General features: G+C 47.7%; 10 protein-coding genes across 10 annotated transcripts; 3 read left to right on the top strand and 7 right to left on the bottom strand.

The window, feature by feature from the left end:
- Positions 1–133: 133 nt before the first annotated feature.
- Positions 134–2,566, top strand: AGABI2DRAFT_116090 (hypothetical protein; the record flags this gene model as incomplete). Its single annotated transcript, XM_006459075.1, has 3 exons — positions 134–797; positions 862–1,031; positions 1,085–2,566. The coding sequence occupies 3 exons, from the start codon at positions 134–136 to the stop codon at positions 2,564–2,566; spliced, it is 2,316 nt and encodes a 771-aa protein (XP_006459138.1).
- Positions 2,567–2,914: 348 nt separating this feature from the next.
- AGABI2DRAFT_177205 (hypothetical protein) lies at positions 2,915–4,291 on the bottom strand. The gene is made up of 6 exons (XM_006459076.1): positions 4,261–4,291; positions 4,133–4,212; positions 4,019–4,103; positions 3,817–3,964; positions 3,670–3,754; positions 2,915–3,611 (listed from the first exon to the last, which is right to left on the bottom strand). The coding sequence occupies exons 1-6, from the start codon at positions 4,275–4,277 to the stop codon at positions 3,037–3,039; spliced, it is 990 nt and encodes a 329-aa protein (XP_006459139.1). The 5' UTR covers positions 4,278–4,291; the 3' UTR covers positions 2,915–3,036.
- A 138-nt stretch (positions 4,292–4,429) lies between these two features.
- AGABI2DRAFT_191193 (hypothetical protein) lies at positions 4,430–5,127 on the top strand. The gene is made up of 4 exons (XM_006459077.1): positions 4,430–4,637; positions 4,686–4,786; positions 4,841–4,939; positions 5,001–5,127. The coding sequence occupies exons 1-4, from the start codon at positions 4,517–4,519 to the stop codon at positions 5,052–5,054; spliced, it is 375 nt and encodes a 124-aa protein (XP_006459140.1). The 5' UTR covers positions 4,430–4,516; the 3' UTR covers positions 5,055–5,127.
- AGABI2DRAFT_218097 (hypothetical protein) lies at positions 5,095–7,866 on the bottom strand. The gene is made up of 9 exons (XM_006459078.1): positions 7,781–7,866; positions 7,606–7,721; positions 7,519–7,547; positions 7,052–7,462; positions 6,877–6,999; positions 6,715–6,822; positions 6,568–6,666; positions 5,836–6,514; positions 5,095–5,785 (listed from the first exon to the last, which is right to left on the bottom strand). Exons 1-9 carry the CDS (start codon positions 7,799–7,801, stop codon positions 5,194–5,196), a joined length of 2,178 nt encoding a protein of 725 aa, XP_006459141.1. The 5' UTR covers positions 7,802–7,866; the 3' UTR covers positions 5,095–5,193.
- Positions 7,867–12,158: 4,292 nt separating this feature from the next.
- Positions 12,159–14,478, bottom strand: AGABI2DRAFT_201136 (hypothetical protein). The gene is made up of 14 exons (XM_006459079.1): positions 14,150–14,478; positions 14,090–14,097; positions 13,952–14,033; positions 13,810–13,893; positions 13,428–13,756; positions 13,276–13,370; positions 13,205–13,223; positions 13,127–13,151; positions 13,053–13,072; positions 12,815–13,002; positions 12,613–12,764; positions 12,495–12,561; positions 12,429–12,440; positions 12,159–12,376 (listed from the first exon to the last, which is right to left on the bottom strand). Exons 1-14 carry the CDS (start codon positions 14,240–14,242, stop codon positions 12,231–12,233), a joined length of 1,320 nt encoding a protein of 439 aa, XP_006459142.1. The 5' UTR covers positions 14,243–14,478; the 3' UTR covers positions 12,159–12,230.
- A 1,055-nt stretch (positions 14,479–15,533) lies between these two features.
- On the bottom strand, positions 15,534–17,499 carry AGABI2DRAFT_134661 (hypothetical protein). Its single transcript, XM_006459080.1, has 5 exons — positions 17,154–17,499; positions 16,827–17,096; positions 16,607–16,771; positions 15,972–16,547; positions 15,534–15,922 (listed from the first exon to the last, which is right to left on the bottom strand). Exons 1-4 carry the CDS (start codon positions 17,418–17,420, stop codon positions 16,164–16,166), a joined length of 1,086 nt encoding a protein of 361 aa, XP_006459143.1. The 5' UTR covers positions 17,421–17,499; the 3' UTR covers positions 15,534–15,922; positions 15,972–16,163.
- A 686-nt stretch (positions 17,500–18,185) lies between these two features.
- On the bottom strand, positions 18,186–18,979 carry COX6B (COX6B subunit VIb of cytochrome c oxidase). The gene is made up of 6 exons (XM_006459081.1): positions 18,872–18,979; positions 18,789–18,820; positions 18,702–18,735; positions 18,547–18,647; positions 18,485–18,492; positions 18,186–18,435 (listed from the first exon to the last, which is right to left on the bottom strand). The coding sequence occupies exons 1-6, from the start codon at positions 18,895–18,897 to the stop codon at positions 18,376–18,378; spliced, it is 261 nt and encodes an 86-aa protein (XP_006459144.1). The 5' UTR covers positions 18,898–18,979; the 3' UTR covers positions 18,186–18,375.
- A 5-nt stretch (positions 18,980–18,984) lies between these two features.
- Positions 18,985–20,678, top strand: AGABI2DRAFT_191197 (hypothetical protein; the record flags this gene model as incomplete). Its single annotated transcript, XM_006459082.1, has 6 exons — positions 18,985–19,178; positions 19,239–19,757; positions 19,809–19,948; positions 20,000–20,098; positions 20,151–20,438; positions 20,492–20,678. Coding segments are annotated over 5 exons (1,013 nt in total), but the record flags the coding sequence as incomplete, so codon positions are not given.
- A 46-nt stretch (positions 20,679–20,724) lies between these two features.
- Positions 20,725–20,973, bottom strand: AGABI2DRAFT_191198 (hypothetical protein; the record flags this gene model as incomplete). Its single annotated transcript, XM_006459083.1, has 1 exon — positions 20,725–20,973. A coding segment is annotated over exon 1 (213 nt), but the record flags the coding sequence as incomplete, so codon positions are not given.
- A 52-nt stretch (positions 20,974–21,025) lies between these two features.
- On the bottom strand, positions 21,026–22,630 carry AGABI2DRAFT_218115 (hypothetical protein; the record flags this gene model as incomplete). Its single annotated transcript, XM_006459084.1, has 9 exons — positions 22,600–22,630; positions 22,466–22,545; positions 22,207–22,408; positions 22,055–22,156; positions 21,977–21,994; positions 21,740–21,922; positions 21,445–21,683; positions 21,329–21,395; positions 21,026–21,277 (listed from the first exon to the last, which is right to left on the bottom strand). Coding segments are annotated over exons 3-9 (969 nt in total), but the record flags the coding sequence as incomplete, so codon positions are not given.
- Between the last annotated feature and the right edge of the window lie 1,115 nt (positions 22,631–23,745).

Here is a 23,745-nt window from a genome sequence, read left to right on the forward strand (position 1 = left end):
ATCTTCACGCGCTTGTCATTAGTGAAGGAGGATACAATAAAGTAGGTTTTCATCCCCGCGGGGAACTGTGGTACTGACCGGATGTCATCTCTAGGTCCATGAGAACGGGCTCTGGGATGTTATTGGCGGAAGGATGGGTTTTGTCAACTTTCCCGGATCGGATCACGAGCCCGCTAAATCCGGCCCGGTCGTCGCTCAGAACCTCGCACATGTGTACCGCGAGTATCTCCTAGATTTGGAAACTGCCTATCTCCGTACTTGGATAGCCAACGCACATGCGAGAATGAACAACCCGGGAATGCAACATCCTGGTGGCCCTGGTGGCCTACCGAACGGCATGGCTGCTAATGGACAACAACCCAGGTTCAGTCCCCAACTGTTGCAGTACGCGCACATGTCCACAGCTGAACTGCGTCATCGTGGTGTCCCCGAAAACGTGATCGCTATGGTTGACCAAGTCCGGCCTCAGTTGCAGAGGACGCTCATGGAGCAAAAGAGGTTTCAACAACAGGTGCGCATGAACGCTCGGAATGGGCCTGGAATGGCTGGTGTACCCGTTGATGCTAACGGGATGCAACCTCCAAACCAGGGCGCCATGATCAACGAAGCCGGTCAACAGAATGGATCTGCTGCCATGATGCTACGTCAACAGATGATGAAGCATCCCATGATGAACGGTGCTGGTGGCATGGACGCTCGTTTTAATCCATTCCATGCGCAATATCCCCAACGTAACCTCGAGATGACCAAGAACGCTATGGAGGCGATTAATCGGATGAAGGAAGACTGTAAAAAGGGTCAGTTCCCACCTTTGTGACTGGTTGCTTGATCCAGCTTGATAACGGGGCCATTTCCATCTAGGTCCGCAACTTGCTCGTTTCATGCAAGCAAACATCGAGATACCATATGACCAACAAGCCGAATTTAATAGACTGCTTGACGCCACTTATCGTCAAGCACAAGATTTAGACCAAAAACTGCATCTTCTGCATGTGATACTACCCTCATGTACGCAGAGAGTTATCATTATTGTACGTCTTTTCCATTTATAGTTTCGTCTGTTGTACTAACGAATCACCCAAAGTCCAACATTGTCGCAACTCAAAGGCAATTGAAATCGACTTCTCAGCCCCGGTACATCTTGAGCCTGGACCTACTTCGGAATCTGGCTTCGGAACTTCAAAAAATTGTAGAAATGTTTACGACCGCACATATGCAGAAACAATACGCAAGAATGCAACCGCCCGGGCAACAGCATCAACTTGCTCAACTGGGACAAGTTCCTAATCAGCCGCCGCAACCTCCCGGGATGTCAAACCATCCCGGCCCTCACCCCCATCAACAACCCCCACCTTCCGGGCCCAACAATATGAACGGAACGGCGCATTCGCCTCCTGGATCTAATAATATGCTGAATCTTCGTCATTCTCCTATGCAACAACCTGCTCATCAACAACATCCCCAACCTCCTCAGCAACAACAGCAGCAGCAGCCGATGCAAATACCCCCTCAGCAGGGGCTGCAAGTTTCTCAACAACCTCAGGCTCCATCTCCTTCGCATATGCCATCAAATAGAGGCGCTTCGATAAACCTGCAAGCGCCACCCCACAACAAAAAGAAGGCTCAGAATGCTCCGACTCCTAATACCGCTCCCTCTCCCGCCGCCGCTGCTTCGACGCCTGCGCCTACTAATGCGCCTACACCGACCGCTGCCGCTTCTTCCCCCGCGGCGCCCAAGTCGCCCAAGGGTAAGGCCAAAGCCAAGCAGCCGGGCAGACGAAAGATGTCGACGGCGCCGAATCCCGCTCCCACACCTAGCTCTGCTCCTGTTCAAGCGCCTGCTCAAGCGCCTCCTGAAGCGGCGCAGCACCAGCCTCCGACTACGAACGGTAGTGGGAAGCGACCACGTGAGGAGGATGCTCCGAGTGGGAACATGGCACCTAGTCCTGCCGGAGGATCTAATGCAGTTGTTGATCAACCTTCGCCACCCAAGCGTTCCAAACTGGAATGGGGAGACGGGTCTCAGTCAGAAGAATTGCAGCAGAAGAAGGCACAGGTTGAGAACGTCAAGACGGAGGAGGATACGAGTCAGCTGTTGGAGGATATTATCAAGATTGTTGGGGGAGACCCTGTACGGGATAACAACGGGTTTGCAGAACTTTCGATGCTCCTGAAAGGATACACTCAACCTGGTTCTGCTGATGACCTGGCTTCGTTCCCGTCTCTTGAGCCTCCGTTGATGATGAAAGACGATCTAGAGCAGTACTTTGACTTTTCGTTGGGAGGCGAAGATGACGATTCAAAGACACCTGAGCTACTGTCTTCATCTTCGACGACTGACACGAGTCCTGGGTCTAATGCGGGTAATGAGCCTACATCGGAAGGAGCGGCAGCACAGATATCCAACGAAATTAAAAATGAAGAGTCGCTCGACTTTACGCCTCTTACGCATCTTGGACTATGGAGTGGAGTGGATGGAGGAGAGTCGGCTTATTATCAGACCTCCGACTGGAAATGGGATAATACAATGGGAACACAGGATCCTTGGGCAATCTCCACTTCATAATTCCCCCCTTTTTGTGTGAACACTTATACGCTACATTTCAATATTGTTCTGATATCATTTTAAAAAAATCCTTTTTTGCTTCTTTTTTTCTTTCTTTCTTCTCTTTCTTTCCTTCTTGCTTCTCGTTCTCATACTACTGGCTACTTGTTAATTTCATCTCTTATCTCTGGTCTATCTTATTTTCGATGTTTTTTTTTTCTTTCCTGTTCTTACCTTTTCTTATCTGGAGCTCGGTACATCCAATCCCCCTTTGTTTTACTACTAGCGACTTGTTTCTAACTTTCTCTGTGCTGTGTATTCTTATTTGTTGTTCTCGCTATCGATTTCTTGCTGAATCTAAATATACCAGCAAATGGCGGACGCCTGCGAGGAACGGGACTTTAAATAATACAATTTAGACCTGAAGTGAATTATTGACATGGTGCGAATGAATGAAGGACAGGAAAGGATTATGTGAACGTCTATATACTTTAGCTCTTGCGTATGGGAAGAACAGTCTTGGATATTCTGGGTTGGGTGGACACGGTGGAGTTCTTGGCAGTGTTCTCCATGATGCGAGCACGGAGCGTGTCCAGTGAGGATCTGGGTTTGGAATTGGACTTGTGTGGTCTGGAGCTAGCTGAACCGGAACCGAGAGTCGCAACACCCGTTCGACTACTCGAAGTCGATGGTACTTCCAAGCCGGCTATTCGGCGTTTTTTGGAGCTCTCCTGCGACTGAAATTCCTGCCTCGCTTCCTCCCATGCCTGTTTTGCTTCCTCTTTTGCCTTTTCGTCATCCTCTAGGAGACTGAGTGAGACTGGAAGACCATAACGACCTTTGATGTCGTCGTCTGCTTTTCGCTTCAGTTGCTCAACCTTCTTTTCCTGGCGGAATTTATTCCGCGCTTTGACAGATAGAGCGTATGGATCCGAGTTATAATGCTCCGATACGGACTGGAGAGCTTCGAGCCTGGGTATTTGCACTTTCGTAAGGTTTGTTTGAGCTTCTGAAGTTTTTTCGAGCGCTGCAAGTGGATCGTCTGGAATGCCTTTCTTATCCGGATCTAAAGGAGGGAATAAAGGTAGTGTCTCAGGTTATTGAACTCGGGAGGACGAACTCACCATGTATTGCAAAGCCACCGTTCTCTTCTGGATCCCATTCTTCATCTTTCTGACGCGCACCGGAAGTAACTACATATCGAGTATTCTAGAATCAGACGTGAAGTCAGGTAAGATATAGACGGCTATGAACGAAGCGAAATCCTTTACCTTCGGATCGGTTTGGATTTCAAACCAGTTATCGCACAAGTGGCATTTACACCGGAAAGAGAATATGGGGGTCGAGTAATAGTTGCCAATCTTCTTCTTCTCCGCGTTGTAGCGGACTCCCATACCAATATGGTTGTTGCATCCATCACTAATGATACGTCATTTCAAAACGGACAACTGGGAGAGTCCGGAAAAGACGTACCACCAAATGTTAAACGGTAGCTCGAATCTCGTTATGAGTATTCCTTGGTCGAGCTTTCGAGCTCTGTCACCGAGAGCGTGTTTGCCTAGAACGTATTATGGTTGAGCGATGGACAGTGGAGGATAGCGGTGCTAGCCTCGCCTCTGACTTTATTCAAGCTCCCTTGTGAGGGATCATAATCCGGGGGATAGTATCTGGAATCTGGATGAGAAAGCGTGCCCAATGTTGGACTAAAAGCCTACTTATTGAAGCCTTGCATAGTGGGTCCTGTATTGGTCCTGAGCCAAGTCAATTATGCCCATCACTTCATCAAGGGATATATTGCCGAACGGCCATCAATACGTATCGGCATTCCCCGAATAGCGCTTTGCTGAGCCAAACTCTAAATTCCAGATTCTACACAAACCTCTTCATTACAGGCCTTAGGTGCGTAGGCGTCCATCAGCTCACCTTTGTCTTTTTCTGACGATAACACAGTCACCTTCTGACTCCAGCATAATGAGTTACGTCGCTAAGGGTGAAAAAGAATACGACGCTACTGGCGCTCCCGTTCCCGGTGCCAAGATCCACAAAATCAGGATCACCCTCACGAGCAGCAACGTCAAAAACTTGGAAAAGTGTTAGTTCCAACTACTTGCTCGTTAGCAGCCTTCTGATGGCGATGCAGTCTCGGGCGATCTTATTAACCGGGCCAAGGACAAGCAACTCCATGTCAAGGGCCCCGTTCGTCTCCCGACCAAGGTCCTGAAGATCACCACTCGTAAGACGGTGAGTCTCATTCCTGTGTATAGATTGCGCAAACATTCATGACCTTTCTTATAGCCTTGTGGTGAGGGCTCCAAGACCTGGGACCGCTACGAACTCAAAATTCACAAGCGCTTGATCGACTTGCATGCTTCTAGTGAGGTTGTCAAACAAATCGTCAGTGTTTAGGGTTTTTCCCCTCCTCATGTCCTCAAATTGCTAATATGATTTTCGACAGACCAGCATCAGTTTGGAGCCCGGAGTCGAAGTCGAAGTTACTATCTCTGCTTGACCTGTCCATTGTATCATAATACATTCGAGAGTGATTTGCTGGCAACAGAAAATGAAATTATGAGTATCTGCACTTGAGTACGGAACCGATGTAGAGTCCTAATCTATGGGTATATGGGTATGTTGAAGTACATAAATGTTCAAAGATACACAGCATATGAACCAATGACGGGTCGGTGGTCGCTCCTGCCCCCCAATTTGCTCATGCCCTGGTCATCAAGAGTACCATAACTGAGACATACGACATCACCTTTGCGAGGTTGACGAAATTCGGCAGGAATCAGATCTGCCGTTGCAGGGGAGTGAGGAGGTGATAGGAAAGAGGGAAGTAAGTCCCAGAAACTCCTTGACGTTGTCCTTTTGGGAGATGGATGTTCGGAAGCCCGTCTTTCGGCTGGTTTAGTAGTCGTAGACTTGATGTAACTCTCAGACTTCTGTCTCGCGATCCTAGAATCAGCCGCACGTAGGGGCTGGAAATTTTCATGGGAGCGACTATGATTGAGTGCGTTAGCAGGAGACGTTGGCATCGATTCTGACGTCGTGTCAGTCTCCTTCACTGTTCGCGCCGAGGAGGATGGAAGACGATCTCGACACGATGGACGAGGTTTCCGGCGTACAACTTTCCTTAGGTTGTTTATGAAACTAGACTTTGGTTGGCTGGATAAATAGTCTTGTAGCTCTCGGTCTTCTATGACTGAGCGAACAGTCGACTTCCACAGTATCCGATCGCACCTTGACGAAATATTTAGCACAACTTCAAAAAGCACTTGCAGCTGTCTTACCAACTTGGCACTCTCTGCTTATTTGACGAATCATAAACTCCCTTATCAGAAGACCAGCCTTCACTGTTCAGAGTTGTTTTCGTCGAATTGATTGAAACAGCTGGTGGCTGCTGACTTTGGGCATTGCTGCCGTCGAGAGAATGGTGCCGTAGGTTCAATAACGGTTTTGACTCGTCAGACTTTGAAGGTTCTTCAAGTGACCTTCGATGAACTTTTTTGATAATGGCCCCTTCGAAGGACAATTTAGATGAAGCGAATCGAACGGACAGACGTGAAAGCCATTTCTGGTGTGCCCTTGGCATGGGCGTAGAGGAGTCTTTGCCGATGGGAACAACTGGCATTGCGGCGAAATCAGAACCTTCCGACTGCTCAGCGACAGAGTATGAAGAAGTTGAGTGAGAAGCTGTTGATGCAATCGAAACAACATCTTCGTCACGATCTTGACCAGTCGTACTCCGAGCCAGATCATCCTGAGATAGATATACTGGTGTAACTGGTGTTTCTGCTTGGGGGCTCTGACTTCGTCCAGAAATGTTATGCTTTGAATTTTTGAGCGTTCGTGACACATCGTACTTGAATGTTGGTGGAAAGTTGATTATTCCCTCTTCAAATCCAATAAACGCCGTTCCACTTTTTATAAGCTGCTTCAGCTGGTCAAAATGAAGCGCTTGTGCATAATCTGCCGTATGATGGTTGTGAGCCCGTCCAAAGTTTTACCAGAGAATCAAGTACCTTTCCGTGCTATCAACCAGTCCGCGTGTTGTCTAGTTATGTCAAGCCTAAAGTTGAGGTCTCCACAAATAAAAGTATAGTCAAATTGGTCGGTTATATCTGTAATATTATGAGTAGCAAATCGAGGATTAACACCACCTGATTGACCTTCAGACTTTGTCCTTGGGTCTTTGCATTCAAGATAAGGGTCCACTGCGAGCTCTGCATTGATTTTACACATATTGGCGAGCCTGTGATGGTTTTTACCTCCATGTGCTGAAACCCGCTCAATACAAAAGGTAGAGAAAGATCAGTTTCCACATGACGGACCTGCGAGGTGTGCGTTCAAAAACAAGAGGGAGGTTCCATCGAGATTTAAGCTAATGCCAACACCACCCTTGTTGCCCACTCGTCCGCCGATTAAACCCGCTGTCACGGCGGATTTCGAACTTCCTAAATCAACGTTAGCCACCGTTGATACTTTGCATAAAAAACGTGAGCTCACCTTTCACTAACGCTCGCATGTCTCGGTGCACATAGATCGCCATGTATATTCCCATCAGACGTTCTTTGATCAGGAGCTGATACGGCCCTTTTTTGGGCTCCTTGGAAGGAGTTCGACGAGCGAGGGGCTTGGGAGCACTGACGTCTGCGACGGATGGAGTCGCGCTACGATTTGAAAAGCTTCCACCATTGCAAAGCCAATCTTCACACATTGCTGTCCAGCTATGAACATTGTGTTCTTGGCCCGTTTCTTCTTCTTTCTTCCGTTTCGTACTGTCCCTTTCCTTGCGTAGTTTAGACCTTTCAGCATCTTTGTCATTCGCCCTGCCGACCTTCTCCTTGTCCCGGTCTCTTTCTTTATCTTTATCCTTATCGTGCCATTTGAAGCTCGCACTGAGACCCTTGGGTATACCTACGAGATGAGGGTGAACAATGGCATGATTTTTGTTTCAAGAGAGCGTGACGTACCCGACGGCGTTGGACACTCCTGACCCGCGCTACGGGTTGAAGATTGTGAGCGTGGACATCTACTCAGCGCTGGAACCTGTAACTTACATGACGACTAAGTGGAACGGATGATTTTCATCTTTCGACAGTTCAAGGAACTGGTCCTTCGGAAGACTAGAGGGAGTATATGATGGCACCTTGCCAAGCAATTCTTCTATGTCACCCTGACACAAAAACCCTGAGTGAAGAAGGCGAGCATTGAAATGAGTGCCATGAGGGATACCTTGGGTAGAGAGTCGTGCATGTTCCATGTCACAATTTTGACCTTGAGAAACCGAGGTTGCACATCGTTAGCAGGTGTTACGGACGGCAAAGTGTACTTTGAAGAAGAAGGTGGAGTCGAAGGCCAGAAGCGAGTGAAGACGTTCGACTGAGCTATTTGTACCATTCCATTATGGCGGGATCGCGGGGAGGTAGACGTCCGAATTCTCACCTGGACGGGGACTTTTGACGCTAGCCATAAGAGAGAACCACTAGTAGAGTTGGAGAAGCAATTAGAATGTAGAGAATGTAGACACGGCGACGCCACGCGTTTGCTGCGCGGAGCGGTGCGGACGTTGCATGAGGAGTCCGATGATTGTTCAGCCGTGACTCGAGCTTAGTACTCACTACTCCGCGGAGCGGTGCGGACGTTGCATGAGGAGTCCGATGATTGTTCAGCCGTGACTCGAGCTTAGTACTCACTACTCCGCTCTCATCTCCATACGTCAAACTCGCCGAGAGCAATACAAGTACATTCGGTTAATATTCGTACATGATCATACATATCAAATTCAGTTCAGAATCTAAAGGATCGTGACGATACGTGTGCACTAGGGCTCTCTTTGCCGTCTTTGCCATCTTTGCTGTCTTTACTAGACGCATCAGTTTCTTTTGGAGCTTCACGACCGCTGCGAAGGGCAGCTTTGATAGCACGGTCGAAACGATTGTTGGCTTCCAAACGGCATCAAAAAATGTCTCTACAAAGGGACGTAATTCTTACCGACGGCTTGGGAGGCGTCCCAGAGCATAACTCCACCAAACGACGAGAATTGGGAGCGGGTGGTACGTGCGATACTGCTGAGCCTGTTGATGTCGACAAATCCTGAACCCGCAGCTGTCGGAGAAGCCGGAGCACCGATGTAAATCTTGACATTCCTGTTCGGAGACTGCGTCTTGGCCCAGTTATCCCTATAAAGCGTAAATATTACCTTTCGCTCTACTCCCAAATAATACGCACCAAGCAGCGAAGTTCCATGCCTATGAGAAGGAGGTCAACTGGCGAGTCTCTTCCGTGCTGAAAAATATACTTACATTGGGGTTGTCGAAATTGGTAAGGCTTGAAATACTAGTCAACACAGGCAGAACGAGTGAATTCGCATCGTCTCTTACCCGCAGAAGTTATTATAGACTTGAGTTTGCATGAGCGTTGCGTCGCTTCGACAACAAAATCAGAGACTCACACTGGACATAAATAGCATCAAAACCAACTGCGTTGAGAACAGGACCCAAAAATGCATCGGGGAAGGGGCATTGGGGTGCGGCCGTGACATAGTATCTTGTGATACTTGATCAAAACTCGAGAAAGAATAAAAGTCGGCAGCACATACTGCTTGCTCGCACCCGATGCGCGCGAGCGGATGCGACGGACAAAGGCAGCGAATCCAGTACTTCCTCCTCCTTCAATATCAAGGTCGACACCATCCAAAACGGCATTTCCAAACGGTCTGGTAGAGCTTGAACCACCGAGGAAGAGATTCCACACAGTGTCGGCAAAAGCTTCGCCTTGGGAATCAGAGGTAAAGAAAGCTGCGCCGGATGCACCACCTAAGCTCAGAGTAACAATCTTCCCTCTAGATTGGCAAGTCCTGATGTCATCAGCAAGGAATTGACAATTGGCCAGATTAGTGCCCGGGAATACGGTACCGCCACCGCAAATCTGATGGTCGGTAAGTCGGGATGGCAGTATGCAAGAGTGGAAGATTCACATTAGCTAAGTTGATTTCAGGTTGACCTCCGATGGAGAAAAAGACGTTTAGAAATGCCACCGGTATGGCGTCAATCGAATCATCCTGGAGTTTGAGAGTTGAATATGGTAGCAGGCATATATATGTCCAGTCCCTTTACCTGACAGTAGGTGGACAGTTCCTTTTGCCAGTTGGCTGTATCACTCCCGTGAGTGGCACCGTATGAATTTTGACCCCAGTAGCTGGAACGAATCGGTAAATTAGTTACCAAGCGGTACCGTATTGAACGGATTCATACACAGCAACCTAGATAAATAGATGCTGAGTTGCGTGTAGGACAAAGATCGGAAATTAATACATTATCGTTCCTCGAGTTGTCGAAGGCTAATGCTCCGGACGCGAATAGAAAGGAGGAAGCGATGAGACCAAGGCAGTTTTTAAGTAGGGTCATGTTGACTGCAAGGGAGACGAGCGCAAAAGTAACCTGAATATGCCAACGAGTTCATGGCCTTTTATCTTCTCGTTGTATCCCTTATCCGGAGTGTTAAATATTTTCCAGTTCGCCCCGCCACTCTGGGCTTGGCTAGGAAGGCAGGATCTTGTGCTACGCCATCCCATGGGTGGTGTTGAGCAGATGGTAAAACGTAATGGAGGAATTCCAAAGAAACGACGACATATGCGACCAGGACGAATTTGGGTCCTCGTGAATAATATCCCTCTTCAAACCACAATACCATGTGGAAGACCATTTCGAAAGAAAATTTGTCTTTATCCTACTTCGTGGATCACTCTCGCGACAATGTGCAGGCTGAATACTTTGCCGTTTTCGAGGTCAGCCACCGCATGGATGTATCAAATTGGAAGAAATGCCTAATTTAACGATGCATTCAACGATACGAGCATCTCAATCGTATACGAGATGACTCACAAAATCTATCCAGTAGGGCCGGGTGAGAAATTTTCAAGGCCCCTGCATTCGAGTCGTATGTAAGATGCCGCAGTTGTGCAAATACTTCGTCATTTGTAAGACACCCGTATGGCCAGCTCTGGGCAAGCTCGGGAGAGTTCGGGACTGCCATAAATCGAAGAACGAAAGGTTCTAGATTGGATCCAATAGAGTGACAATTTTATCCCCTTGCGAGGGAAATTTTTGCATTCAAGCTTCAAAGACGTCCTGAGGAAGTGGTGATCCATGGTAAGGCATTGGGTTTGGACCACGCTGACGGCAGATGAGCACAAGACAAGAATGTGATCATTTAGCTTCTAGTAAGCTATTATTATTTCAATCATACGGTAAGCGGTAGTGCATACCAATTTACCTCACACGCATCTCACTGCTTTGAGCAAACGAATGAGATCAGATAAAGTGAGAGTGATGGTGAGAAACTTACTCACATGCTTGGCAGAACATGACTGCAGCCCACAAGTACCTTTCGGTATATTTGCGGAAGAAAAACACAAGAAGTATAAATTATGGATGCATTTGTGCTTCCGCTGCACAAGGTTTACTTTTCTTGAACATTGACCAAGAACAAGCACGTGTATATGGACCCTTGTGACTTTGCTCTCGGCCGTCATGTACTTGCCAATAGATGTAGCCCGACGAATGGATGTCGTTCAAATACGAAATGCTGTGTGATACCAGTTCGTTATCTCCTCCCTAATCGAAACAGCTGACAGTGAGCCATGAGGAATCAAATCAAGACCCTTCTCATTCATGCGATCGTCGAGTGCCATGATGGTAATCATCGACTCGAGCCAAGACGGTCTTTTGGGGTAACGATACTCACCGGTTGGACATCGAACTGTCGAACCCGACTGATATAAGGGGGCTGTAGGGAACCCAGCCTCCGACGAGGTGGGAATTGTACAAAAATCGTGGATGTAGGCGTGAATAAACAAACTCCACCCCTCAAAACATCTGTACAACCATCTCCTCTTTATTCCATGCATGCCGTCGGGGTGGAACGTATTAGTCCAGATGTCGCAAGATGGCAAAGTCTTTCCACGACTGGTGCCGGTTGTCCTCTCTTGAGATGTAAGGATTGCTTACAGCGGATACCCGGAGCATATCTAATACCGATTCACCGACGGCAAGAAACTTCTTAGCTGCACCGCGGAAGGTGAAATTGGGTAAGGAAGATGCTCTCGTTAGTGGCACCGAATCCTGATTGAGGTACATGGATTTGAAAGGAATTTTACGGTACGAATTGGGGAATGGGAGGAAGAGAGCTCCTTTGAGCTCCCCGTCGGTGACATCGGAGCAGGGCTGCCAATGCGGTCGGGTCGCCGCTGGTGCACCTCTGTTTGACTACCTGTGCCATAGTCTTCGTTTTCACCAATATTTCCAAAGGATAGGACGGGTGGAACTTACGAAGAGGAGAAAATAGAAGCAATCCAGTGATATGCGACTCGAAAAGTGGTCAATACCCGACTTAACCAAATATAACCACAGACGCAAACGGACATATGCTATCCGAGAACTCACAGCGAGGTCCGGCATGATGAGCCTTGGGATGGTCAGAGGCAAGGAATTTACGGGAAGACGGGAGACGCACGAGAAACAGTTTAGCGATGTACCCCTGCTAGACGAGGACGACGTCGAAGGCATAATCTGCAGTCCGACCGAGTGCCACCGTGACTGTTGTGTGCTGGGTTTAAATCGCCGAAAGCAATACAAGTACATTCGATTGACTTTTTATAAGTACATGATCATACATATAGAATTCAGACTCTAAAGGCTCGTGAGGATACACGGGCACTAGCTCCTTTTTTGCCATCCTTGCTCGACGCAGCGGTTGCCTTCGCAGCTGCCGCAGAAGCTGCGACCCGACTGGAACACGATCCGAGGTCGGTCCAAACCCCGGCTGCGCCTGAGGAGTGTTAAAAAGGTAGAAAATCATTTATCACATATGAACAACATACCACCAGGAGTATCTGTAGGTTGTCAAAATCAGATTCGGTACAAAATCTCAATCAATGAACACTGACCAGCTTGAGACCACCATTTGTTTTGCCAAAGGTGTCCGTTGAATGTGACTCTTTCACCTCCATTGTACTGAAGAAGCTGATATGAATGAGATTCAGCTGAAGTAGAGTTTATACGTACGGCGATATCAGATCTCCATGCACTAACACTAGCACAAGTACCGCTATTTGGTGGGGGAGTGTTGGTTGGCGCAGCGGTGGTCGACGTTGGCTGAGGAGTTCCTCCGCCACCGCGAAGGGCATTCTTGATAGCGAGGTCGAAACGGTTGTTGGCTTCAAAATAGATTAAAGGAGAGTTGTTACAGTGTGGACTGATTTCTTACCAACGGCCTGGGAGGCGTCCCAGAGCATAACTCCACCGAACGACGAAAATTGAGAGCGGGTGGTACGTGCGATACTGCTGAGCCTGTTGATGTCGACAAACCCTGAACCCGCAGATGTTGAAGAAGCCGGAGCACCAATGTAAATCTTGACATTCCTGTTTGGAGACTGTGTCTTGGCCCAATTATCCCTATAAGGCGTCAATGTATTACCCTTTCACCTGATTCAAAATGTACACACCAAGTCGCGAAATTCCATGCCTATGGGAAGAAAGTTAGCGGGCGAGTTCCCTCCGTGCTGAAAGATACACTTACATTGGGATTGTCGAAATTGGTAAGGCTTGAAATACTGGTCAACACAGGCAGAACGAGTGAATTCACATTATCTCTTACCCGCAGAAGTTATTATAGACTTGAGTTTGTATGAGCGTTGTATCGCTTCGACAGTAAGATTAGAGACTCACACTGGACATAAACAGCATCAAAACCAACTGCGTTGAGAACAGCACCTAAATTTCCGTCGGGGAAGGGGCACTGGGGTGCGGCCGTGACATAGTATCTTGCATGACGATACATCGTCAGAATTCAAGTACGAATAGCAGCCAGCAGCACTTACTTCTTGCTCGCACCCGATGCGCGCGAGCGGATGCGACGGACAAAGGCAGCGAATCCAGTGCTTCCTCCTCCTTCGATATCAAGGTCGACACCATCCAAAATGGCATCCCCAAACGGCCTGGTAGAGCTTGAACCACCGAGGAAGAGATTCCACACAGTGTCGGCAAAGGCTTCACCTTGGGCATCAGAGGAAAAAAATGCTGCGCCGGATGCACCCCCCAAGCTCAGAGTGATAATCTTGCCTCTAGATTGACAGGTCCTGATGTCCTGAGCAAGGAATTGACAATTGGCCAGATTAGTGCCCGGGAATACGGCCCCCCCGCCGCAAATCTGATGGGTTATTGAGTTTGAAGGGCTGTATACAACTTAAGTGGAAGCTTCACATTAGATAAATTGATTTCCGGTTGACCTCCTATGGAGAAGAAGACGTTTAGAAATGCCACCGGTATGGCGTCGATTGCGTCATCCTAGAATTTGATGGTTAAATGTGGTGACAGGTATATATATACAGTACAGTTGCTTTACCTGACAGTAGGTGGAAAGTGACTTCTGCCAGTTAGCTGTATCACTCCCGTGAGTGGCACCGTATGAATTTTGTCCCCAGTAGCTGGAATGAATTGGTAAATAAACTGCCAAACGGTCCCGTATTGAACGGATTCATACACAGCAACCTAGATAAATAGATGCTGAGTTGCGTGTAGGACAAAGATCGGAAATTAATACATTATCGTTCCTCGAGTTGTCGAAGGCTAATGCTCCGGACGCGAATAGAAAGGAGGAAGCGATGAGACCAAGGCAGTTTTTAAGTAGGGTCATGTTGACTGCAAGGGAGAAGAGCGCGAAAGTCACCTGGATATACCAACGATTTCAAGACCTTTTATCTTCTCGTTATATCCCTTATCCGGAGTGTTATAGATCATTCACTTCGCCGCCGCCACTCTCGGATTAGCTGGGAAGATAGGGGCTTGTGGTACGCTATCTAGGAGCGTTGCAGAGCAGATGGTCGAACGTAATGGAGGAATACCACAGGAACAGCGACACATGCGACTATGACGAATTTGGGTCCTCGTGAAAGATATCCCTCTTCAATAGCATTACCATGTGAATTGCTGTCAAGATTGACGTTTTCTTTACCCCTACTTCGTGAACTACTCTCGCGATGAGGTGCGGACTGAGCGTGCTTGGCCACCGCATGGATGTATCAAATTGGAAGACATTCCTGATTTAACTAAGCATTCAACGATGCGAGCATTTCAATCGCATGCGAGGCGAACTCACAAATGTATTCAGCTGGGCCCTGATGAGATATTTCTGGGCCCGGCTTTCGGGTTGTAGGCCAAATTCCGCGGTTTCGCAAAATGACTTCGTGCTTGCAAGATGCTCGTGACGTTAGGTTTGGGTAAGTTCGGAAGACCTAATTTAAACAGAACGTAGGTTCCAGATCGGATGAGACTGACAATTTTCTTCTTTTGTGAAGGACAAACCTGCATTGAAGTTTGAGAGGCGTCTGGAAGAGGTGGCGGTCTATGGTAAGGCATTCAATTTGGACCACGTTGACGGTGGATGAGCCCAAGATGAGAAATATGGTCATTCAGCTTCTAGTTTCTAGTGAGCTAATGATATCTCAGGCGTATGCTGAGCGGGTAGTGCATACCAATATCTCACACGCAGCTCACTGCATTGAGCGAATAAATAAAGTCAGACAGACAGAGCGAGAGCGAGAGTGATGGTGAGAGACTTTACCACATGCTTGGCAGAACATGACTGCGGCCCACAAGTACCTCTCGGTATATTTGCGGGAAAAAGCACAAGAAGCGTGAGTTCGGGATTCAAGATTGCTTCCGCTGCACAAGGTCCATGTTCCTTGGAAATTGACTAAGAAAAACCATGTGTATATGGATTCTTGTGACTTCGTCCGCCATGTACTTGCCAATAGTTATAGCCCGACGAATAGACGATGTTCAAATTCGAAAAGATACGATACCAGCTCGTTATCTCCCCCTTCACTGGAGCAGCTGACAGTGGGCCACGAGGATTCACACTGAGACGCTTCCTATTCATGCGACCATTGAATGTGATGGAAATCATCGACTCGGGTCAAAACGGTAGTTTGGGGGCAATGATAATCGCCGGTTGAATATCGAACTGTCGAACATGACTGGTATAAGGGGCCGTAGGAACCCAGCCTGAATTAAACCGATGAGGTGGGAATGGTACAGAATATCGTGGATGTAGGCGTGAATAAACGAAGATCCCCCACCCCTCATAATGCCCGTTCCAGCTGTCTCCTCTTTGATGCATGCATGCCATTGGGGTGGGGTGAGACGTCGCAAGATTAGAAAGTCGCCCTACGACTGGCGCTGGCTGTTCTCTCTTGAGAAGTAGGAAGTATTGACCGCAGTTGCCTGGAGCATGTCGAATACTGATTCACCGACAGCAAGAAACTTCTCAGCTGCACCGCGGAAGGTGGAATCGGATATAGAAGATGTATTAGGCCTAGGGGATGGTCAGAGGAAAAGAATGGCTGGGAAGATGGGAGACGCACGAGAAGCCGCTTGAACGACGCACGCCAGCTAGTACGGTTGAGAGGAGGACGGCGTCGAAGGCATAGTGTGCAAGTCGACCGAGTGCCATTGTGTGTTGGGTTTAACTGACGAATACAAATATGGGAATATGTAATGATGGCCGAGACAAGTATCATAGTACAACACACAAAAGTATAGAAAACAGATCCAAATTACCACTCTGCCCTGCCCCACCCATTGAACGCGACTCCGCGAAGATTCCATCCTCCATCTCGGGGCTGAACCTTCCCGCTCACATCAATAGCGCGACTCCAAACATTCCCATGTTCGGCTTTACAAGCCACTTGTCCTTCCCAAATCGACCAACTCAACTTCCCCTCTTGGTAGGTAATGTCCATACGGACCCATGTCTCCCCATCGTCCACACTAACTTCCACAGCACTCACTTGTCCAGTGGCACCTGGGAGGGCATAGCCCTTGATAAAGACAGAATCTGGTGACGATTTATATGCTGTGCCTATAACCGAGTTGAGAGGCAAAGCGGTCATCGCCGGATACTTGGACCAAAGGGGTTTTGCCGCTTCCTTGGTCTCAACCTGTTGAATATATCGTTAGTTTTGGAAGATCTCTATTTCAGAGTAGAGACCAGACGTACGTCGGGGGGTAATATCTTGTAGTCGCGTTGTTGGTAGAAGTTGGGTGATTCCGAGGGTGAAATTGAAATGGTGTCTACCCATTTAACCCAGCGGGCACCAAGGTGCCCGGGAGCAACTACGCGGAGGGGCCCACCATGGTCGGGAGACAATTCTTCTCCGTTCATCTGTCATCGACTTCAATTAACTTTCCGACTTGGTTGACAAAACTTCGAGACATACCTCATAAGCAAGGATGACACCAGGATCTGTATCTGTGGCTTTTGCTAGAGGGATTGAAGAACCGTAATACTCGTCGTCTTGGCACAGTGTAGCGAAGGATGCAAAGCAGACATGAAGATCGGCATTATCGTCAGGTAGAAGATTGAGATGTTGAAGGACGTCTCGAAGGCGTGCACCTCCCCATCTGCAATTTGCGACAACACCGTCGGCCCAAGGTACACCGTGAACAGGCTTGATGTTGCCCATCTCCCTGCGTCTGATACCCGCGCACTTTTGAAAGTGAGGTTAACCATGGTGGATGGACAGTAGTGAGCGTGAGCCACAGACCTGGAGTACGGAGACGACTTCAACTTTGGTGAAAAGACTCTTGATTAGATTTATTGAGAGTTCGGCATCTTTGTCAGTGCCCTTGAAAGATATAGTATAGGAATCTGGATCGAACTCGCGGATGGGACCATGATTGCGGCAAAAGACAAAGTCTTCAGGAGTCAAGGGGAATTCAACGAGGGCAGCAGCAGTAGGTTCCGCATTGAAAGGCTCTTTGCCTCGAACGACGAGGTGAGAAGAATGTGGTGGCTCGGAGGAATAATCCATGACAAGGGGACGTGATGAAGGAGGCAGCCTCATGGACCAAGGTCCGAGTCTAGGTCATGGGAAGATGTGACATATTACATTAATGCATCGCTTTGCATAGGGAAAGAGTGGACGGTTCCTTATATCTGTCTCTGCGAGAGGTTGCATCTGTAGAATGATATAAGTACTCTGTTTCCTGAACTTGCTGCGTTATGCGATCTACGAGAGAAATGAAAGCACGTACATACGAATCAACCTGCAATCCCTTCAGCTTCCTCTGAAATACTATTCCATGAACATTTAAATAGCTGGGACAATTCTTTTCTCTTCCGGGATATCGCAATCAAGACCGGGTGGCGGACCACAACACCTGTCGTCATACGCGGTAATGTTCGGACTACCGTCTTCTTGCTGGCGAGATTATGGCAACCTGAACTCGGCGGGAACTATTTTTCGAGCGTTGCTCGCTGACGAGTACGAGACAAGGAGAACATGACATTTAGTAGGTCGTCTCGCTGTTGTTGATCTTTTGATTCTTTTCCGGCTGACGCCATAATGGCATCATAGAAGTCTTCTATTGTCAGAATATCATGTAGATCCAAGTACAGTACTTCAAGTTAAACTTAACACTGCATTTGTGGTGGGTGGGTATCGGACATCGACAGCGAGCATATCGAATATCAATGGGTGGCAATAAAACATAGTCGAATTGCGGGTTCTGTTACCACACAACGGCACAAAGTTCCCTTCAAGAGCCACTTCAGGAATCAGCTTCCTCACAATCTCGGATTCAACACTTTCCCAGAGTGCGATTTATTAGACTTGTTCCTATGTTCATGAGGGGCCAAGATCTCACAACCGTTGCAGCACTATCGACGAAGAAACTCCGAATTCTACCTTGCCGTCACGTGATTTCTATCGTATTCACCAAAAAAACACCCTGTTCTACGCGTAAGTTGACTGCTCGTTTATCCTCTCATGGTTCTAGAGATGCTTGGAATGTGCCGTTTTCGCGTGCTTCATCCCACTTAGAGATCTGAGTAGTTGTCAGTCGCAAGTCAAAACGGTGAAGAACATGTTCATACCCAGTCATCTGCAACAAAGTCAGTATGTCGTATAGATTACCGACAAGAAAGGTAGAACATACTGGGGCACAGCGAGTTGTATGCCTTCTTGAATTGTTTGCAAGGAGCAAAGTCTTCACCCTTGGCAGCAACACATTTGAAATAGTCCGTGTAGTTCTGGAAGCTGGGGGAGACATGTAAGAGGGGAGGAGAATAATCAAATTTCTATCTCGCGCACCAATTTCTGGTCTGGTTGGTGTTGGGGAAGCGGGCTGAGGAGACGTTCAGACTGAGTACAAACTGAGCAAACCGATAAAGCAAGTACCGTCAAAGCCCACGGTCTGCAGGGTGTATTTGCTAGGGAAAAATGCGTGAACGATAATGCATCTCACAGGAGAGAACACTAACCTTGAGAGATCAGAAGAGTCCGACATGGTGCAGCAGCAAGTTGTGGTCAAGTTGTTTGTGGTCGGAAGCCAGCGGAATTGAACCCCCAGTGCTTATGTAACATTACGGCTCGTCAATGGACTCCCTCAAGGCTCTCGTCGCAGAAAAGCGTAAAGCTATCGACAATGACTCGGCCAGGCCTGCGAAATACATGCGCAGAGGCGAACTCGAGCGCATCAAGGAGGAACAAGAGGCAAAGGTTCGCGAGGAGAAACAACTAGCGCAGGCGGCAAAGAAACGAGAAGAGGCCGAGAAGGCCCCCAAGAAAGTGAGCCTGACCGATATTCTGTTCTCAATTTAGGACCCTAATTTCGCTGTTGGAGAACAGCCATCGGTACTTTCACCTCCTCGCGACACAGAGTCTCCCAGTATAGAGTCGGCCTTCAACATCTCCAATGAAGAGACTATTCGCCGACTACGTGCCAAGGGCCAGCCCATTCGCTTGTTCGGCGAGTCAGACAAAGACCGTCGTCTAAGGCTTCGCGCCCTTGAACTCATCGAAGAGCGCAGCAGTGAGCACCAGGGCGGTCACAATGATTTCAAAAAGGCTCTGGAGGATGTGGAGAGCGTCGAAAAAGAGTTGCAGAGCAAGAACGGCAAGGGCAAAAAGAAAGAGGGTGAATCCGTCAATGTAGGCGCCCTCGACCTCAACCTCGTCAAGACGGACCCAGACAAACTCTACCCCCTCATCTACTATGCCCTCAAGAAGGTGCTCAAAGAGTGGGAAGAAGCAATGGACGATCGACCAGACCACGTCAAACGAACCAATCAGGGAAAACTCGCCGCTGCTACACAAGTTCAGTCAGCAGAATACCTGAAACCTCTTTTCAAAAACTTACGGTCAAGGGTATGTATTATTATTACTTAGCAATTTAAACCCTGCCTGATTGTCTTGTAGACTCTCCCTCCCGACATGCTTGCCCGCATCGCCGAAATAGTACATTACATGCAAAAGAGAGAGTATCAAAAAGCCAACGATGCCTATCTTCGGCTTTCAATAGGAAACGCTCCATGGCCTATTGGTGTAACCATGGTTGGGTATGTCAGAATGGCTCATCTTTAAAATCTATCATATTAACCACACCGTAGTATTCATGAACGTTCTGCACGGGAAAAGATATCGAGAGATCAAGTGGCACATGTTTTGAACGACGAAGTCAGTCGGAAATATATTCAAAGCCTCAAACGGTATGTCTCTTGCTTCGTAACTTACTTTTAACTCAACTTCGCATAATCGCAGATTGCTCACATTTTCTCAAACAAAATACCCGCCAGAGGATATCTCGCAGCTCATGGGTTAATGTAATGTAATTAGTATTTAGTGTGGTTCCATTGTATTCTACGCATTGTCTTTCTTTTACTAATATCCAGGGCAAGGGTATGAGGGAGAGTTTTATTTCTTCTTCCCTTTTCGGCGGGGCTTTTGAGAACTTGTTTCTGTGCTCGCCAGGGCATGGCCAGTATCGTTTATGTGGCTGAATAACTTAGTCTTACTTGCGAACGTCTCGTTGCAAACATTGCAACGATTCTGAATATAGTTAGCGAGATCCTATTTGACCTTGATGGAAAGAGTGAACATACTTCTTTCGCCACTGCCCCCGTAGATTCCGCTTTCTTCGCTTGCTTGGCTCGTCGTTTATCGCGTTTGGTAAGCTCAGGCGTTTGGGTCACCTCACCTTCCTCTTCTTCGATCAACGGTATATGGCCATTCACCTGTGGCTCCAGCTCGTCTCCACTAAGCTGTTGGTTCCGCCGGAGTACTCGTTTCTCCGTTCTTGATAACGGCTCCAGAGACACCTTTTTACCATTTTTCCTGCTGTGATTGTTCACTTTTGTGGAGCCATACTCAGGCGACGGATCTCGGGTGGGAAGTTCACTAGAGTTTTCTGGTTGAGATGGGGAAGGTGAAGGTGTCCGCGGGGGTTCAGTTGTTCCCTGAAGGTTTGTACTATCACCAACGGCAATCTGCTTTTCTCCCTCCTCGCCTCCCTGGTCATCCAAACCCAACATCTCCCCCTCTTCTCGCATTTGCCTCTGCAACCGCTCGACTTCTTTCAAGTGCTTCTTACTTCGTTCATGGCTATCCCAAGCAGCTTCGCTCCTGAAAGATTTATTGCAGACAACACACTCCCACTCTTCATCATCCGTACCCTCTGCAATCGCCCATTCCAGATCGACATGGAGATGCCCTGTGTCAATTTTTTGCCAATCTTGTTCGACATAGTTTTCAGAAGCTTGAGCCCGACGTTGCGCGGCAGCATTGTCTTGTTTAGCGCTAGTATCCGTTTTCATCTGGTTTAGTTCGGCTTGCCGAGCGAGGTGGGCTTTGTAGCGAGGATCGCGTTTTCGGATAAATTTAACAAGAGCCTAGAAGAGAATATTAGTGAGGATTCTCGTAGTGAAGATGGTCTAGGTTACCCTAACTGTCTCGTTATAGCTCTTTCTCGAGTCGTCTCGAGCCTTTTGATTTTCTTTCTCCATTAATCTAGTGAACATTTAATTCTGAAAATCAATGGACTGTGATGAGTTTGCACCTGCGCACTCGGCGGTCTGGGGCTTCGGAAAGATTCCATTTCTCAGACCAAACAAAGTCCTTCTCGGTGCTAAAATTCAGCCAGAAGGCGTAGAATTGCTTGACGGTTTGACCATCCTCAGTTGCAGAGTTCCATTCCCCAGTAGAATCGCCAAATGAAGGATATTCTGCTGCTTCAGAGAACATAGCTTCCTCTGCTTGGAGTCGTGAAAACAGATTACGATAGATTGAAAAGAAACTCTGCGTGATCGATATTGAGAATGACAGTGAGATAAGAAGATGAGAAAGAGGCGTACGTCTGGACCCTCTCCGAAATCTTGCCAGATAGTCGGATCGAAAAATCTTTCCAGATGCCTTTCTGTTAAACCACGATCTCGTGCACGAGAGGGTGGTGCCCCTCGTTTCACGTCGTCGAATACAGTATCTGCATCGGGTTCTGGGACTAGCGATGCTCTATGTGAGTCATACCAAGCCCGTTCCTACTTGTGATTAATGTCAGGTTGATAAGTTCAGAGGGACGGCATCTGGCCTACTTGTTCGTCGCTAAGAACCTGTGAAAATATGACTCGACATGCGGTTCATAAATCGATTGATGAGATGAAGGTACGAACCTCATAGGCCTGCTGGAGAGATGCGAAACGCTTCGTAGCCTCTTCTACGTTTTCATGGTTCTTATCCGGGTGGTGTATAAGAGCGAGTCTGCGAAATGAACGCTAAAAACACCGATCAGCCTTGGATTTTTGGTCATGAGAGTCTGTGGTACCCTGATTTCATCCTGAGAGGCTGTTTCTTCGACCTCGAGGAGCTGGTAGTAATCTGGAGGCGCATTGTCGTCGCCATCCTGGGCTGCCCTGGATTCCCGTGCGCCCATGGAGGAGAAAGAGTACAAGACGGATCAGCAGTTTCCATATTTGTCACTGCTTCGTCTTTAACAACCATGGCCGACCTCCCATCTCTAAATCCCGGTGCGTTGTAACAGCTATGAACAGGTTAACATTGCAATGGCTAACCTCCGTTCTCAGACGTGGCTGCTAAGAAGGAGAAAATCATGGCTCAGATCAAGAACGAGCTTGCCCTCGTCCAAGCCCAAGAACTCATTAATGTCAGCCCCCTTCACACCCGTGACACCGAACGAGCTAAAAGTTGATATATCCAGACCACAAACGAAAAGTGTTTTACCAAATGCATTCCTAAACCAGGAAATTCCCTTTCAAGCACAGAGCAGGTAACATCTCAATGCCCTCTAGGCGAGTCGAAAAGCTGATGCCACGAATCTCCCTCCTCCCCCTCTCAGAAATGTTTAGGATATTGCCTTGACAGGTATATGGATGCTTGTAAGCCACCTTTAACCACTTTCTGTCTTCTGTCATTGAATCACCTTATAGTCAACCTTGTAAGCAAAACATACGTAGGGAAACTCAACAAGGAGAAGGATTACTCGACAATATTTTGATTTATATTCCTTGCTATTGTGTCGCTTCCGATATGTTCTCTCATCCTCTCTGGTCAGCAATTAATTCTTTACTAATTAAGTAGAACAGTAGTCTTGCAGAGTAGAGCATACAGGATTTAGTAGTAGATTTCGAGATTATAGATTCATAATTTGAGTAAGTGAAAGTCCAATAGCAGAAGCCTGCTAGAAGTTCTTGACATCCTTGCCAAAGGAAGATCAAGATGGAGTATCAACGACTAAAATTGTCTGGAAGGAGCGACTAAAAGGCTAAGAAGCATTGAACGCCTACTCATTATCCATATTTGCGGAATGGTGTTCGCGCCCGCCGGTGAAATGCGCTCCAGAGGACCTGATCGGAATATTGTAGATGGCGAACCATCGTACTCCACCGCATCCTCTTGACGGGGGATATCGCTAAGCTGATAGCACGAAGACTGGGATCGGGTGATGTACTCGTAGAAGCAGGATTTGACGAGGACAAAAAAGAGGGGAGGTGAAGATCAATTAGCGGGGCATTAGTAGCATTCCCGGAAACTGGGGGGAGAAAATCTGCCGCGGCAGCACACTACTAGCAACTTTAGCCTGGGTGAAATCATCAATTACCTCCCAACCAGACGGAGTCACATCACTGTTCGCCTTATTACCCCATAACTTAAGGAAAATTTCGAGAGGTTCAGAGGTATTGTCGTTGACGTTCTGTAACTCTAGGTGAGTCTTTCTTCTTTTCACATATCCATGCTCGAAGGATTCTATAGGCCTTCAATGTTGAATTGGTACCAGCACTTTGATGGCGAGGTCTGTAACAGATGTGAGGAATGTAGAAGCTAGAGAGTTTGAAAGAAAAAACTT

The sequence above is a fragment of the Agaricus bisporus genome (assembly GCF_000300575.1).
Source record: "Agaricus bisporus var. bisporus H97 unplaced genomic scaffold AGABI2scaffold_3, whole genome shotgun sequence".
NCBI classification, from domain to species: domain Eukaryota; kingdom Fungi; phylum Basidiomycota; class Agaricomycetes; order Agaricales; family Agaricaceae; genus Agaricus; species Agaricus bisporus.

Coding starts and splice junctions, on each gene's coding strand:
- AGABI2DRAFT_177205 (XM_006459076.1), bottom strand. Junction 4,104..4,132: donor TAGCACCGCTATCCTCCACT/GTCCATCGCTCA, acceptor AATACGTTCTAG/GCAAACACGCTCTCGGTGAC. Junction 3,965..4,018: donor CTACCGTTTAACATTTGGTG/GTACGTCTTTTC, acceptor ACGTATCATTAG/TGATGGATGCAACAACCATA.
- AGABI2DRAFT_191193 (XM_006459077.1), top strand. CDS start 4,517: ATGAGTTACGTCGCTAAGGGTGAAAAAGAATACGACGCTACTGGCGCT. Junction 4,787..4,840: donor AGATCACCACTCGTAAGACG/GTGAGTCTCATT, acceptor CCTTTCTTATAG/CCTTGTGGTGAGGGCTCCAA. Junction 4,940..5,000: donor GTGAGGTTGTCAAACAAATC/GTCAGTGTTTAG, acceptor GATTTTCGACAG/ACCAGCATCAGTTTGGAGCC.
- AGABI2DRAFT_218097 (XM_006459078.1), bottom strand. CDS start 7,801: ATGCACGACTCTCTACCCAAG. Junction 7,722..7,780: donor TGCACGACTCTCTACCCAAG/GTATCCCTCATG, acceptor TTTTTGTGTCAG/GGTGACATAGAAGAATTGCT. Junction 5,786..5,835: donor AAGCAGAGAGTGCCAAGTTG/GTAAGACAGCTG, acceptor TATTTCGTCAAG/GTGCGATCGGATACTGTGGA.
- AGABI2DRAFT_201136 (XM_006459079.1), bottom strand. CDS start 14,242: ATGACCCTACTTAAAAACTGCCTTGGTCTCATCGCTTCCTCCTTTCTA. Junction 13,003..13,052: donor GCATGGAATTTCGCGACTTG/GTGTGTACATTT, acceptor GACGCCTTATAG/GGATAATTGGGCCAAGACAC. Junction 12,765..12,814: donor GGACGCCTCCCAGGCCGTTG/GTAAGAAATCAG, acceptor TCTATTTTGAAG/CCAACAACCGTTTCGACCTC.
- AGABI2DRAFT_134661 (XM_006459080.1), bottom strand. CDS start 17,420: ATGGATTATTCCTCCGAGCCACCACATTCTTCTCACCTCGTCGTTCGA. Junction 17,097..17,153: donor AAGTCGTCTCCGTACTCCAG/GTCTGTGGCTCA, acceptor CACTTTCAAAAG/TGCGCGGGTATCAGACGCAG. Junction 16,772..16,826: donor GTGTCATCCTTGCTTATGAG/GTATGTCTCGAA, acceptor AGTCGATGACAG/ATGAACGGAGAAGAATTGTC.
- COX6B (XM_006459081.1), bottom strand. CDS start 18,897: ATGTCGGACTCTTCTGATCTCTCAAG. Junction 18,736..18,788: donor GCAGACCGTGGGCTTTGACG/GTACTTGCTTTA, acceptor ACGTCTCCTCAG/CCCGCTTCCCCAACACCAAC. Junction 18,648..18,701: donor ACCAACCAGACCAGAAATTG/GTGCGCGAGATA, acceptor TGTCTCCCCCAG/CTTCCAGAACTACACGGACT.